Genomic DNA, 13,602 nt, shown 5'->3' on the forward strand with positions numbered 1-13,602 from the left:
AAAATGGTTCAAATGGCTCTGAGCACTATGGGACTTAACTTCTAAGGTCATCAGTCCCCTAGAACTTAGAACTACTTAAACCTAACTAACCTAAGGACATCACACACACACCCATGCCCGAGGCAGGATTCGAACCTGCGACCGTAGTGGTCGCGTGGTTCCAGACTGTAGCGCTTAGAACTGCTCGGCCACTCCAGCCGGCAGCCCCACCACAGAGACTGGCTATACATGCTGGTGACCTAGCAGGGTGGAAGGGGGACTACGGCAGGGAAGAAAGGGGGGAGAGGAATCCACACCATAGATGATGCTAGGAAGGGAGTTCTTCCCCAAATGGCTCACACTAAAAATAGAAAATTTAGAAGTGGAGGCCAAAACCTCAAGTGGGGACCTAAATGTCAAAAAGGATGAAAGAAAAGGAACAGAATTGCAAGCAATACAGGGAAGCAGGTGATAGCCAGGTTGATATAAATCAGAACACCAAGAGAGGAGAAGGAGGGGCCACAGGGAAGGAGCGAGAATAGGAAGGGAGGGCAGGGTAAAGGAAATGCAGCCAGGGAAGGGAGAATTGGCTGCAATAGCTCGGGGCCCCGGGTGCGTCACACACGAACTCGTGAAAGAGCCCTGAGCTCCATGGGGGGAAGGGGGTGCATCATTTTTGGAAACCTTAACACGGCACTGAAGTCTCTGGTCTTTTTTTCTTTCTTTAAGGTTTAAAAATGTAAGAATTTTTAGAGGTGCACTTGATAAGCATGTCTCTTCCATCACATTCTTGTAAGCTGTGATACAATGTTTTTGGCCATTCTTTTGAAACTATAACTTGTCATGTTCTTCCAGCAACTTAAAATGTATGACTTATCTGTTTTGGGCATGAAACTGGCTGCTGTCTTATGCAGAAGTTCTCGATTTTGTACCCAAATAAGGAGATACAGCACGCAGGATGAGGAGGAAATGGAGAGTAGCACATTGGTGAAACTGAAAGAAACAGGACAGAGAGAGAATGTAGCTTCCATTCTTTCTGTGTCATTCACATGTAGTGAATGTTGTTTAGATTCAAAAATAAATTTCTTTCACGGGATGAGAGAAACCAGATACACTACTTCTTCACACAGTATTCAGAAGGAACGCGAAGACGACAGCTGAGTTGTATGCAGAAAAATATACGACAGACATGGTCCGACAAGAATTATGAGTTAGCGAATTTGCAAAAAATTGTTATTGAAAAGGCATCGGAATAGTAGACAGAGGGTAAAGAACGTGCCTGCAATGAGCGGAGTGAATGAAATTTAACTTGCGGGCTATTGTTTATAATCCACACGTCAGCTCCAGAGAAACTGAGCATGGCTCTGGAAGTCAGTACAGCATTGCTCGGATTTTGAATGCTGTTTTACAGATCCATTCAAATTTTCATGTGCACCTATCTTTCAAGTCTATGGAAGGAATGAGATAAAAATTGTTACCACAGTTAACTAGTGTGTCACTCCAACCACATGTAGGCAAGTGTGATTAGTATCAGTTTTAAATTAAACTTTCCTCCACTATTGCACTTTTGTAAGTAGACACTGTTACCTGTGTCACACTGTAGCATCCCATCAGCCTGACACAGCAGCTCCATATAGCATCATCTGCTGTTCTGAAGATTGTAATTTCTTCGCAACTACTAATCAAATTTTCAAGTATGAAATACTATCTAATTCATCTCTTTTAGAACTGAGATTGTATCTGCATAAATTACAATAGTTCCATTGTAAAAAACAAAGTTGATACCAATGTTTCTGTAATTAATATACTAACAAAAAGAGACATATGTCATTTACCGAGAAGCCAGTAAACCATGGATCTCTAAGAATCAAACAGCATTGTGTAAAACAGCTTCAAATGTCTGTCTACTTTACAAATGCGTTAAAATGTTAAATATTTGCCTTTAAGCAAGTAAGTGAGAAAAAGTTTCGAAAAGGCTTTAAATTATGCTTAAAGTTTGTTGGAAGTAGCTTTCATTCTCAAATACTAGAGGAATAAAGTCCGGGTATTTGTGCACCATCAGTTATGCTGCCTCAAGATAAATACAGTTTCTAGCTGTGATACATGTTTCACTGTGCTAAACTTTTAACATAAGATTATACCTCAAAATGAGTAAGTTACGACAGCATTTTAAATTTACTCAATAACGACAGCAAATATTGAAAATCATATTTTTGTTGCTCCTGGAAGTCATTGGATATGCAACTGGCAGCTAGTGCTGCTTTCCAGGATAGTGTCTTCACAATATATATTTTTCACAACTTATTTTGGTGAAAACCAAATTATAATATTAAAAAAAAAAAAAAAAATGGTTCAAATGGCTCTGAGCACTATGGGACTCAACATCTTAGGTCATAAGTCCACTAGAACTTAGAACTACTTAAACCTAACTAACCTAAGGACATCACACACACCCATGCCCGAGGCAGGATTCGAACCTGCGACCGTAGCAGCCCCGCGGTTCCGGACTGCAGTGCCAGAACCGCACGGCCACCGCGGCCGGCTATAATATTTTAAACAGCTCACGAAATATCTGAGATGAACACTATGGACAGTCTAAAAGTATTTGTGCCCTACAGTTCCAACATTTTTTTGTTATAATTAATATTACCTCTCTTCTATAATATTTTATAATACTAATTTATTCTGGGGTATTTTATATGAAACAAGAGTTCACTTCTGATTTCCTTCCACGTCCAACAGACTCCCCTCAGTTGGATTCTCTAGATTACGTACAAGAGGTAATCGAACTTCTAATTGTCACTTGGAAAATGTAAAGTTACATAATTAATCTTTTATTTGTTTGCAAGAGGTTTCATTGTGAACAATGAAACCTCTGGACCACAGTACTGTAGCACACCATGAACCGAATCAAAAAGGCACAAGCCTGTCAATAAAAGTACACCATTGTATAGCACTGTATTTTTGGTTTCTGTGGAAATGTCTAAGCTGTATCAGGCCAATCCAGACAGTTAAAGGTGTGCTCCCAAATCGTGGTATGATACCCCGCTTTATCAATGTGCTGTGCACATACTGGCCCATCTCCTCTAGCAGCGTGCCGTGGTACTGCGGTGCGTAGTTTTCATTGCGTACTTGGATTGCATACAATACTCAGAGGAAGAATTCTTTTTTTTCTACTGAGGTGGTAATTAAAATTTTATGAATACTCCTGGCAATGTAATATCAGGTCATACATCAGCATCTCGGGCCTTTACTTACTTTAAATGGTGGATTCCTCCTCTTGTTCAAAACAGGTGAAACTTCATCTGTAACACAACTTGCCGGGGAAGCAAACAGATGTATCATTTCTGCACCGTTCCTCTGTCCAATGACAGTGTGGGTTTTTGTAGCTGAGCACGTTGGCAAATCTGTCCTGCTATTATCCTCCTACAAAGCATATGACAAGTTAGTGAATTTAAATTAAATTATGCAACATAAGACTGCAAGTACCAGAATCTGTCACTCACATTCCGCGACGAACACCTCGATCTGCTCTTTGTTGTTGGAGAGAGGCATGGTGAAACACCATTTGTCCTGGGTGTAGAAGCCTCCGTAAAGGAAGGCTCTCGGTCCAGTCCTTTCCTTGGCGTCACCATACCCCTCGAGACGCAACAGACTGACGCATCGTCGTCTGAATCACTCAAGCCACACTGTGAACAACAACAACAACAACTCCTTACTAACTTAAAAATAGAAAAAAATATGAAAGCTACCTTTTGAAACTGCCAGTTTCGCCCTAAAGAAGGAAAGAGTGACAGATAGGGGAATGCTGGATGTGAAGGGCAGGTCACACATCTCTCAGGATCAGAGAAAGCCTCCTGTTCTGCCAAACAATGAAATCAGATCACCAACCAATGGTAATACATCGCTATATCTACAACTACAAGACTATTTCACAAATCACACTTAAGTAGCAAGCAGAAGGTTTACTGAACCATCTTCAGGCTATTTCTATACTGTTCTGCTCTCTAACAGTGTGCAAGAAACACGAACACTTAAATGTTTCTGTGCTAGATCTGAGTTCTCTATTTTAATGACCATTTCTCCCCACACAGGGCATCACAGGAGGAATGTTCAATATTTATGGATACAACAACGAACATATGAAGCAAAAAACTCTCGTATACCTGGGCTGTAAAATGCATACCTCAAGAGCTAGCTATGAGCACTTCTACATGTACAATACTGAGAGACAAATCTCTTCTACTACTTCATTTTAATACTTGCCAACCCATCTTCTGTATTATATCTGTGACACTTGCTCCTCTATTTTGCAATAATACAAAATGAGCTGCAGTTCTTTGAATTTTTTCAATGTGCTCCTCAATTCTATCTGGTAACGATCTTGTAGTGTGCAGCAGTACTCAAAAAGAGGACAGACAAGAGCAGTGTAGAGTGCGTCTTTAGTAGCTCTGCTGACATCTTCTAAGTGTTCTGCCAATAAAACGCAGTCTTTGGTTCGACTCCCCCACAATATTTTCTATGTGATCATTCCAATTTAACTTGTTAATAATTGTAATCCCTAGGTATTTAGTTGAACTGATAGCCTTTAGATTTATGCAACTTATCATGTAACCAAAATTTAAAAGATTCCTGTCACTACTTATGTGAATGACTTCACATTTTTCGTTATTTCATTGAATTCACACTTTCCATTATTTAGAGTCAATTGACACTTTTGGTACCATACAGATGTCTTGTGTGATTCATCTTGCAATTGGTTTTGATCTTCTCATGATCTTTGTACTCTACAGCAATGGACCCTTACCTAGTTAGCATTTATTGCAAATCTCTTGCCCAGCACAAAGTCCCAAGTGCCTGGAAAAGAGAACAAGCGTCCTGTATATTAGAAGGGCAAAAGAAAGGACTTGCAAAATTACAGTCCAATATCCCTAACATCGGTTTGCTGCAGAATCCCTGAACACATTTTCAGTTAAAATATAGCATATTTTCTTGAGACAGAGAATCTCATGTCCATGAATGAGCAGAGTTTTAGAAAGCACCACCCACGGAAAACTTAGCTTGCCCTTTTCTCACATTTATACTGTGAACTATGGATGAAGGGTGTAACGGGACTTTGAATTTCGCCGCGCTACACTCGTTCCCTCAGATAAAAATATCCCGACGCAGCGGAAGTTTGTTTCAAAACAGCTTCTGAACAGCTCTCACCTGCTAACTTTACTGAAAAAGAACGCAATTTGGAGATGGACAGAGTTTTGCCAAGCTGATTTTCAGGCTATTAAAGATGCATTGGTGAACGCACCCCTCCTCGGCCACCCTGACATGACGTCAGATTTTTGCCTAGCCACGGATTCGTCATCATACGGCCTTGGAGCTTTTCTATTTCAAATTCAATCTGAATCAAGACGATCTGTCATCAAACCAATAAGTTTTGCGAGCCGCACGCTCACTGAGTGCGAGAGGTCGTACTCGGTGACGGAACGGGAGGCTCTTGCCATTATTTGGGCATTCCGTAAGTTTCGCTACTTTCTTTGGGGTAAACATACTCGCATATACATAGACCACCAAGCCCTTTCTTTCTTGCTATCATGCAAATTGCTTCATTCACGGCTCACCCGGTGGTGCCTTTCACTGCAAGAATACAGCTTCGAAATTATTTACATTAAAGGTAAATCAAACGTAGTAGCCGATGCCCTGTCCCGTTTGCCCCAAGGCATACAGGATTTTTCGGAACTTTACGAGCAAACATCAGACTTTAACATCTTACTTATGTATGATGGTACATACGCCCCATACTACCGCAATATGTGCAAGAACTTTGCTTCACTTCAGGACAGCGACCCCAGGTGGTCAAATATCAAAAAGAAATTACGTACAGATCCTTCTTCACATTTACAAAAATATTACATAATACACAAAAATGTACTTTTTCGTAGGCGTACCCCAGACTCGCACCATTGGTGTGTCTGTCTACCCGACGCGCATGTTGATGATTTTATTCTGTTCACACACAAAACTTGGGGACACTACGGAGTCACCAAATGCACTGATAAAATAGTACAGTACTGTTATTTTCCCAATCTGCGTTGGAGAGTGTTGCAAATTGTTCGTAAATGTATCATCTGCCAAAAAGCAAAATTTTCCAACCAATCATCTTTGAATGAATTACATCCTATTATACCAACCCGACCTTTGGAGTTAGTATCGTTGGATATCGCCGGACCTTATCCCAGAGCTCGTGGAGGTGTGAAATACATCGTTGCTGTACTTGATGTCTTCTCAAAATACTTAAAATTGTATGCTATCCGCACTGTCAACGCTTCTGCTATCGCTAGACGTTTGACTAACAGTTACTTTACAAGATTTGGCAAGCCCCACAGCATTATCACGGATAACGCACCCTATTTTACGGGAAGAAAATGGAAATCCTTTGTTGCCACACACAACATCAAACATATTCTTACATCAGCATTTCACCCGGAAGGGAACCCCGTAGAAAGGATTTTTAGAGAGTTTGGTCAATTTATGAGAATACATTCACCTCGCAAACACACAAAGTGGATCGAATTTTTAGCACCCTTTGAGCAGATAGTAAACAATTTGCCTCATGCCTCAACAGCATACCCACCACAGGAATTATTATTAAACAAACCTGAACAGAACAAGTGGGCTATGCCCATTCCAAAGCTAACCGCATCCACAACACATACACCTTTGGAAGAGAAAGTAAGACAGGCATACACTACGTTGTGCAATAAAGCCAAGATCAGGAAAGAGAAGTATGACAAACATGTTACAAATACACAAACCTATCAGGTTGATGACCTTGTTCTGCTGCGTTCACATCCCAAGTCTAAAAACTTAAAACAACTGAACAGAAAATGGCAGCTATTATATTCAGGTCCTTTCAGAATAGCAAGCATATCTCATCCAGGTTGTTACTCCCTAGAATACCCGTTATCTCACAAGCCGAGGGGGCTGCATCCCCACAGACATTTGAAACCCTTTATGCACTAAAACAACATAATATAATAATAACTAAGTTGAACATGAGCAAGTTGCTGTGAAAACGAGATCATAGATATTTGTATTGAATACACGAACATTAAGTTATACAGCCGAAGAACACAAACATTCATTTATGGAAATTATATACTGCAGTTACACTTGTACACATAATTATGAAGAGAATGTAAACTCAGGTGAGTACACTTACTGAATGAGAAAGTATATTCATATAGGAATGAGGTCTACGCATGTTACATTTGTTGTTAATTGTAAATTATAAGGTGAATCAACAATTTGTTATTTCAAGGCACTCTAATGACAGGAGATAATAGCTATTGAGATCAGTAATGACGTAGGTATGTAGCAGAATGAATGAGGACGTAAGAATGAATGATTAGTATGAATGAGTTAGTATTTAAGTTAATATAAGAAGGTAAGTTACTGTGAAGTAGTTGATGGAGACAGATTATTTGAGGAAAATATTATTGGAGTTTTATGAGAATGGAAGTGCCAAATGGCCCCACGTATGTGATATATTAATGTTTGATATGTGATATATTAATGTTTGATGAAGAATATGTTTAATGTATAAGAATATATATATATTATGATGAATATGTGAGTAAGGAATGAGTGAGAATGTTTTGGTAATATTGTGCTACATAGAGAAGTGAGTAAACAGTCTACATCTTTAAGATTACGTAGGAATTTCAGTTTCAAAGAAAACATTTGTGATAAGTTAGAACACGTGAGTACAAGACGTTAAATGTGAATCTATTTACAGTGCCCTTGAAAATGAACGAATGTAAGAAAAGCAGAGTGAACATAATGGTGATTACAGCTGTTGAAAGAAGCGTAATAAGAATGTAACTTGGAAACACATTAGCTTTAATTTATTTCAGAAGTGTAACTTAATAACCTTTTGTTAAGTTTTGTTAAGCCACTGTGTGGAAGAAAACATTTATAGTTTGTGTTCAGACAGGAGAATGATATTTTAAGGAACTTAAGTTGATGAAGGGTATTCTGTGTATCAAATGCAACTTCTGGTTACACGAAAAGTGCGCGAAAGTAAATCTAAAGTTCGTCAGCGATGATTTTCCGTGGACATGTCACGGTTGTTTACGTGACGAAACGGCTGATCTTGTAAGTACAGTTGATACAAAAAACGAAATTATAAAGTTACTACGAAGTGACATTGAGGCATTAAAAACCGAACTTTCAACCATAAAGAAAGAAAACGATACATTAATACAAGAAAAGAAGTCCTGTGTGTGTAAAAGCCATCAAACGGAAAAGCAAGAAGATCGCGAAAATACGAATGATCGATCGTACTTTAAAAACAACATTTCAAGTGTTCCCGTTGATGTCTCGGTAACTCAGTAAGCCAAAAACCGGAAGATAAATATAAATGGAAGGTGGTGACATACAGCAAAAGGAAAAACAAAGCGCCAGATACGCAACAAAAGGAAAATGACTTTTTAATAATTGGCGATTCGCTGCTGAAGAATATCGCTGTCCCCAATTGCAAGATCGACGTACGACCTGGTATTAGAACGCATCAACTCGGTAAACATTTTAAAAATATGGTAAATGCAAGACAAGATACTACAGAACCAGATTCTGAAACCAGACATAACTATGATGGGGTGTTTATACACGTTGGGACGAATTCGTTAAGGAGCAGCAGTGAGGAAGAAATGGCAAGCGAAACAAGAAACATGATTCGTTCTGCAAGAAATATGTATGCAGGATCTCGTCTGATACTTAGCGGAATCATAAACAGAAGGTCGGTGAGTGAAAAATATATCGCCAAAATAAACTGTGCTCTTAAAGAAGAATGTGATCGTCTTGGGGCAATTTTTATAGACCCCAAACAAATTCCTATGTGAAAACTCACTAGTGAAGGATGGCTTGCATTTGAATAGACTGGGTTCTGTAACGTTCAGCAGAATGTTTGCAGATGTCTGCAAAATCATTAGATGCAAGGGAAACTAATATGGCCTGAAGGGGATGAAAAATCATACACTCCAGCTGGAAAAGAAAAATATAAGCACCATACAAAAAAAGACGATACTAAAGAATTTGCCCCAGAATACAGCTCACAACATGTAAACCAACAAAAGAAAAATTACATAAAAGTACTTCATCAAAATATTCAATACTTTGGTAACAAAAAATTAGAAGCAGAAGTACTCCTGAGTGAAGTAAGACCAGACATATTATGCATAAGTGAACATGGACTAACAAAGTAAAATACATAATGTGGCAATAAAGGACTACAAACTAGCTAGTTACTTCTGCAGATCTAAATATAAGGGTGGTGGCGTTTGTATATATATCAAAACAGGTACTCTATCAAAGAATGTAAACAGTGAAGCTGCTACATTTCCCATAGCTAGAGAAAAAGACTTTGAAGTTACTGGTATAGTGGCAGAGGATTTTAGAGTGTTTTGTGTGTACAGGTCACAATGTGGCAATATTAGCATCTTTCTAAAAAAAGTTGCTAGCTTATTGAGAATGAATATGAAGAGAAATCTTATTATATGTGGAGACTTCAACATTGACATGGGAAAAGACACAAAAATAAGACAGGATTTTGAAGAATTGTTAATACAGCGTAACATGAAAGTGACAATAACTGCACCAACAAGAGTGACTTCACAAAGTGAGACAATTATTGACAACATAATTACTAATATGTGTAACTATGAGTCACATGTAGTTCAGACAGAAATATCTGATCATCATGGACAACTAATCAGCTTTTGCAGAAGTAATGACACAGTATCAGAACCAAAACAAACAACCAAAGAAATTAGGATCATCAGTGAACAAAATATCAACATCTTTAGAACAATGTTAAGTAAGGAAACCTGGAATGAAACCCTACAGGCCCAGAGTGTAAATGAAAAATATGATGCATTTATTTCAACAATTAAGTACCATTTTAATGTAGCATTTCCCAAAGTAAAGAGACAAGAAAGGCATCAAGATCAAGCACAGTGGATTACGAGTGAAATACTAGAACAGCGAAGGAAGCTTCAGGACGTGAGACGGATGGGCGAAGCTGAAAACTATTAAATGTTAAAAAAGAAGTATAGAAAAACAATAAGAGAAGCGAAAGCAAGAGCAATTGACACCACTATAGCGAACTCAAAAAACAAGGCAAAGGCAGCTTGGAATGCAATCAATGCTGAAAGAAAGGAAAAAGATGGGTCAAACAAAGAAGAACGTATTAGGTCAATTAAAGTAGACAACACATTGATCACAGATGGTATGGAAATAGCAAACATACTGAATAATAACTATATCAGTGTAGTAGAAAACCTAAAATTGGAAAGAAATAGTCAAAAACAGAAGGGTATTAAGGTACCAAAAAGATCATGCAGTACTATGTTCATAAGACCAGTCACGGAAGATGAATTGCGGAAAACTATACAGAAACTGAAGTCCAAGAAATCAGCTGGTGATGATGAAATATCAAATCATGTAATAAAGCTGGTATGTGAGGAGATAATAACACCACTGCTGAACATAGCAAACTGTTCTTTCAGAGATGCAATTTTTCCAGAAAAACTGAAGATAACGAAGGTAGTGCCAGTGTACAAGAAAGGGTGTAAGGATGATCCCAACAACTACAGACCAGTTTCACTGATATCAGGTTTCTCAAAAATCCTAGAAATGCTTATGTATACCAGATTAGTTAACTATTTGGACAAACATAACATTCTCATGACCTCACAACATGGTTTCAGAAAGGGTAAATCTACAGAATCAGCAATTGTCAGTCTAACAGAATACATTTTACAGTCCTTAGATGAGAAAAAGGTTGTCTCTGCAATGTTTCTGGATCTTTCAAAGGCATTTGACACCATTGACCATGAAATGCTGATACAAAAATTAAGCAACTATGGCATTCGGGGGCAACCAGGTGAATGGATAAAATCATACTTGTGCAACCGCAAGCAGTATGTATCATTAGGAAACTCGTACCAATCAGAAACCAAATCCATCAAATATGGAGTGCCGCAGGGTTCGGTAATGGGGCCATTGTTATTTAATGTATTTGTTAATGATATAGGTGTTGAGGAGGAAGAAAAGAAAATATTGTATGCTGATGACATGACAATACTAAATAGTGACCAAAATATGGAACAGCTTGAGAGAAGAGCATACATATCTGCAAATGTCACAGCTCAATGGCTGTTGGAAAATGAACTGGTTATACATCTAAAAAAGACTATGTATGCAGTGTTTAAAAACAAGGAAAAGGCTGTAGACATGGATTTAGAGGTTGATGGAACAAGGCTGGAAGAAGTAGAATCTGCTAGATTCTTAGGTATTCTTGTGGATAATGAACTGAAATGGAAAAAAACATATTAATAATGTCTGTAAGAAACTGAGCTCTGTCATATTCTTAATGATGCAGCTATCACAGTATTCAGACAAGAACCTTCTGTGTACAGTGTATCATGGACTTTTCGAACCATACTTACAGTATGGAGTGATTGTGTGGGGAAACTCAAACAAACAAGAGACAAAACGAGTGTTCACATTACAAAAAAAAAGCAATTAGGACCATTTTAAGAAGAAAGACCTCTGAAACATGCAGAAACTGTTTCAAGAATTTAGGTATCTTAACTTTTTCATCGTTGTATATATACAAAACAATAATGTACATCACAAAAGGTAGTGGGGACTGGATTACAAATGCTAGTGTACACACCCACAATACAAGAAAGAAGAATGAAGTACGGAGCATACCCCACCGACTGGCAATGCTAGAAAAAGGACCCCAGTACTCTGGTATAAGACTACTAAGAAGTCTGCCCAAAACCCTGCAAGATAGTGTACTTTACAATGACTTTGCAAAGAAACTTAAAGACTATCTCATTGAAAAAGAGTTTTACAGTGTTGCAGAATACTTATGCCATTAAATTTGTATATATTGTTACTCATTATCAGTGATTTAAAAATGTAAGCTAAAGGTGTAGGAAAATAAGTGATAAAGAATTTTAATACTTTGAAATGTCCTATATTACACCTACATTTACTGTACACAATGTAATCTTACAGGATCAAATAAAATTCAATTCAATTCAATTCAAATATAGTTTTTACACAGCCCTCATGTGAATACATTTGTATAGAAAAAAATTTTTTATACACAAGACAGAAAACCCTGAGGAAGCAAAAGATAGAGTTATTAAGGCCGTTTTGTGATTCGTACAACACCTCCACTTAAGCGAACAGATAACAAAATTACATCTACGTTGAAGACATTTGACTTTTCAGGCTATGCAAGGTAAGTGCAAAGGAGCAGTGACCATCCGTGCAGCCGACGTCGAGCAACGGGCAGTGAGAAAGAGACATTTTACTGTCAATTATAATAATATGTTCTTTATTTATGATTTATAGATAGAAATGATATATATATACCATATACATGATGTCTAACCTTCATTAAAGTAGAAGAAAGTCCATGGTTGAACTCATGAGAGGAAATTTGATATGTTATTATATAATACACATTATGAGAGAGACAATCTCTGTGAGATATATTTTCCATTTGTATAGACGGTATCCACAAGAAGTGGAGATATCGAGGAAGTGCTGAGCAGTGATTTACTCATGCAAAGATTTGTTAATGTATAATACACTTAGTCATTAGTCATATGAACAGTCAGAACACAAACACAGAATCTGTCATGATGTTACACTACACAGACTTGACGTACGGACACTTACATTTAGCCATGATTTGGTAAATTGTAAGCACCTCCTTTCATACACCCCTTGAAGGTGATCCAAATGTTATAATGTATTATGTTCTCTTTTATGTAGTAGCTGTAGGATTTGGTAGTTTATAGGTAGTGAATAGTTTCTTCCAGTGTATCTTTCTTTCTTTCTCCATTATCCTACCACCTACTGCAGCTGGGTATTGTTTGTTTATGGAATGTAAGAATATATTGTGAGACAGTAAACTTTCAGGTATGAATAAAACAACATGAAGAAAACTGAATATTGATGGCATTACAAGCCTGGTCAACCACTAGCCAAGATATGGAATCAAAAGAAAGAGATAAATAATAAATGAAGGAAAGCCCGTGCTTTAAGTATTAAGTCTGATATCCCTTGGCACGCCCAAACCTGAATAAAAAAAAATTAATACCCCAATAAAAGGAAGCCAATGGGACTTAGTATAATTTTTAGTGTAAATATTTCACATGCATATTCTTGTAAATTTATATGTATTTGTATATGTGTTAAAACTTTGCATATTGTCAACATATTTTGAAACGTGACCACGAAATGTAAGCTTCCATAATTAACGATGTAAACATGCTTGGACAAAGTGAACTGTTAAAATGTAAATATGACAAAAAAGTGTTGCAAACTGTGTTAAACTGTGAATGCTATAAACGACGAATTTTGTGTTGTTTGTGAAACTTATGTTGCATAAACCAAATAACTGTTTGTAAATCGATATAAACTGCAATTTACTTCGACAATAATGAGGATTTTCACACTGCAAATGAACGTTTGTTGGCAAGTGTAAACAATGTGGTGAAACACCTACCTTTGCGAACATCGACGCCATTGTTCCTGGCCGGC

At 37.7% G+C, this 13,602-nt stretch overlaps 1 protein-coding gene across 1 annotated transcript in view; it reads right to left on the reverse strand.

Annotated features, from left to right (window-relative positions):
- The window catches only part of LOC126210488 (uncharacterized), a 347,809-nt gene that overhangs the window by 64,899 nt on the left and 269,308 nt on the right, over positions 1 to 13,602 (reverse strand). Inside the window, exons 35-36 of the mRNA XM_049939722.1 lie at positions 3,486 to 3,668; positions 3,238 to 3,405 (exon numbers count right to left, since the gene is read on the reverse strand). Coding sequence (XP_049795679.1) covers positions 3,238 to 3,405; positions 3,486 to 3,668 — 351 coding nt within the window. The remainder of the gene's footprint in view (positions 1 to 3,237; positions 3,406 to 3,485; positions 3,669 to 13,602) is intronic.

Source organism: Schistocerca nitens, chromosome 10, assembly GCF_023898315.1.
Source record: "Schistocerca nitens isolate TAMUIC-IGC-003100 chromosome 10, iqSchNite1.1, whole genome shotgun sequence".
In the NCBI taxonomy this organism is placed as follows: Eukaryota; Metazoa; Arthropoda; class Insecta; order Orthoptera; family Acrididae; genus Schistocerca; species Schistocerca nitens.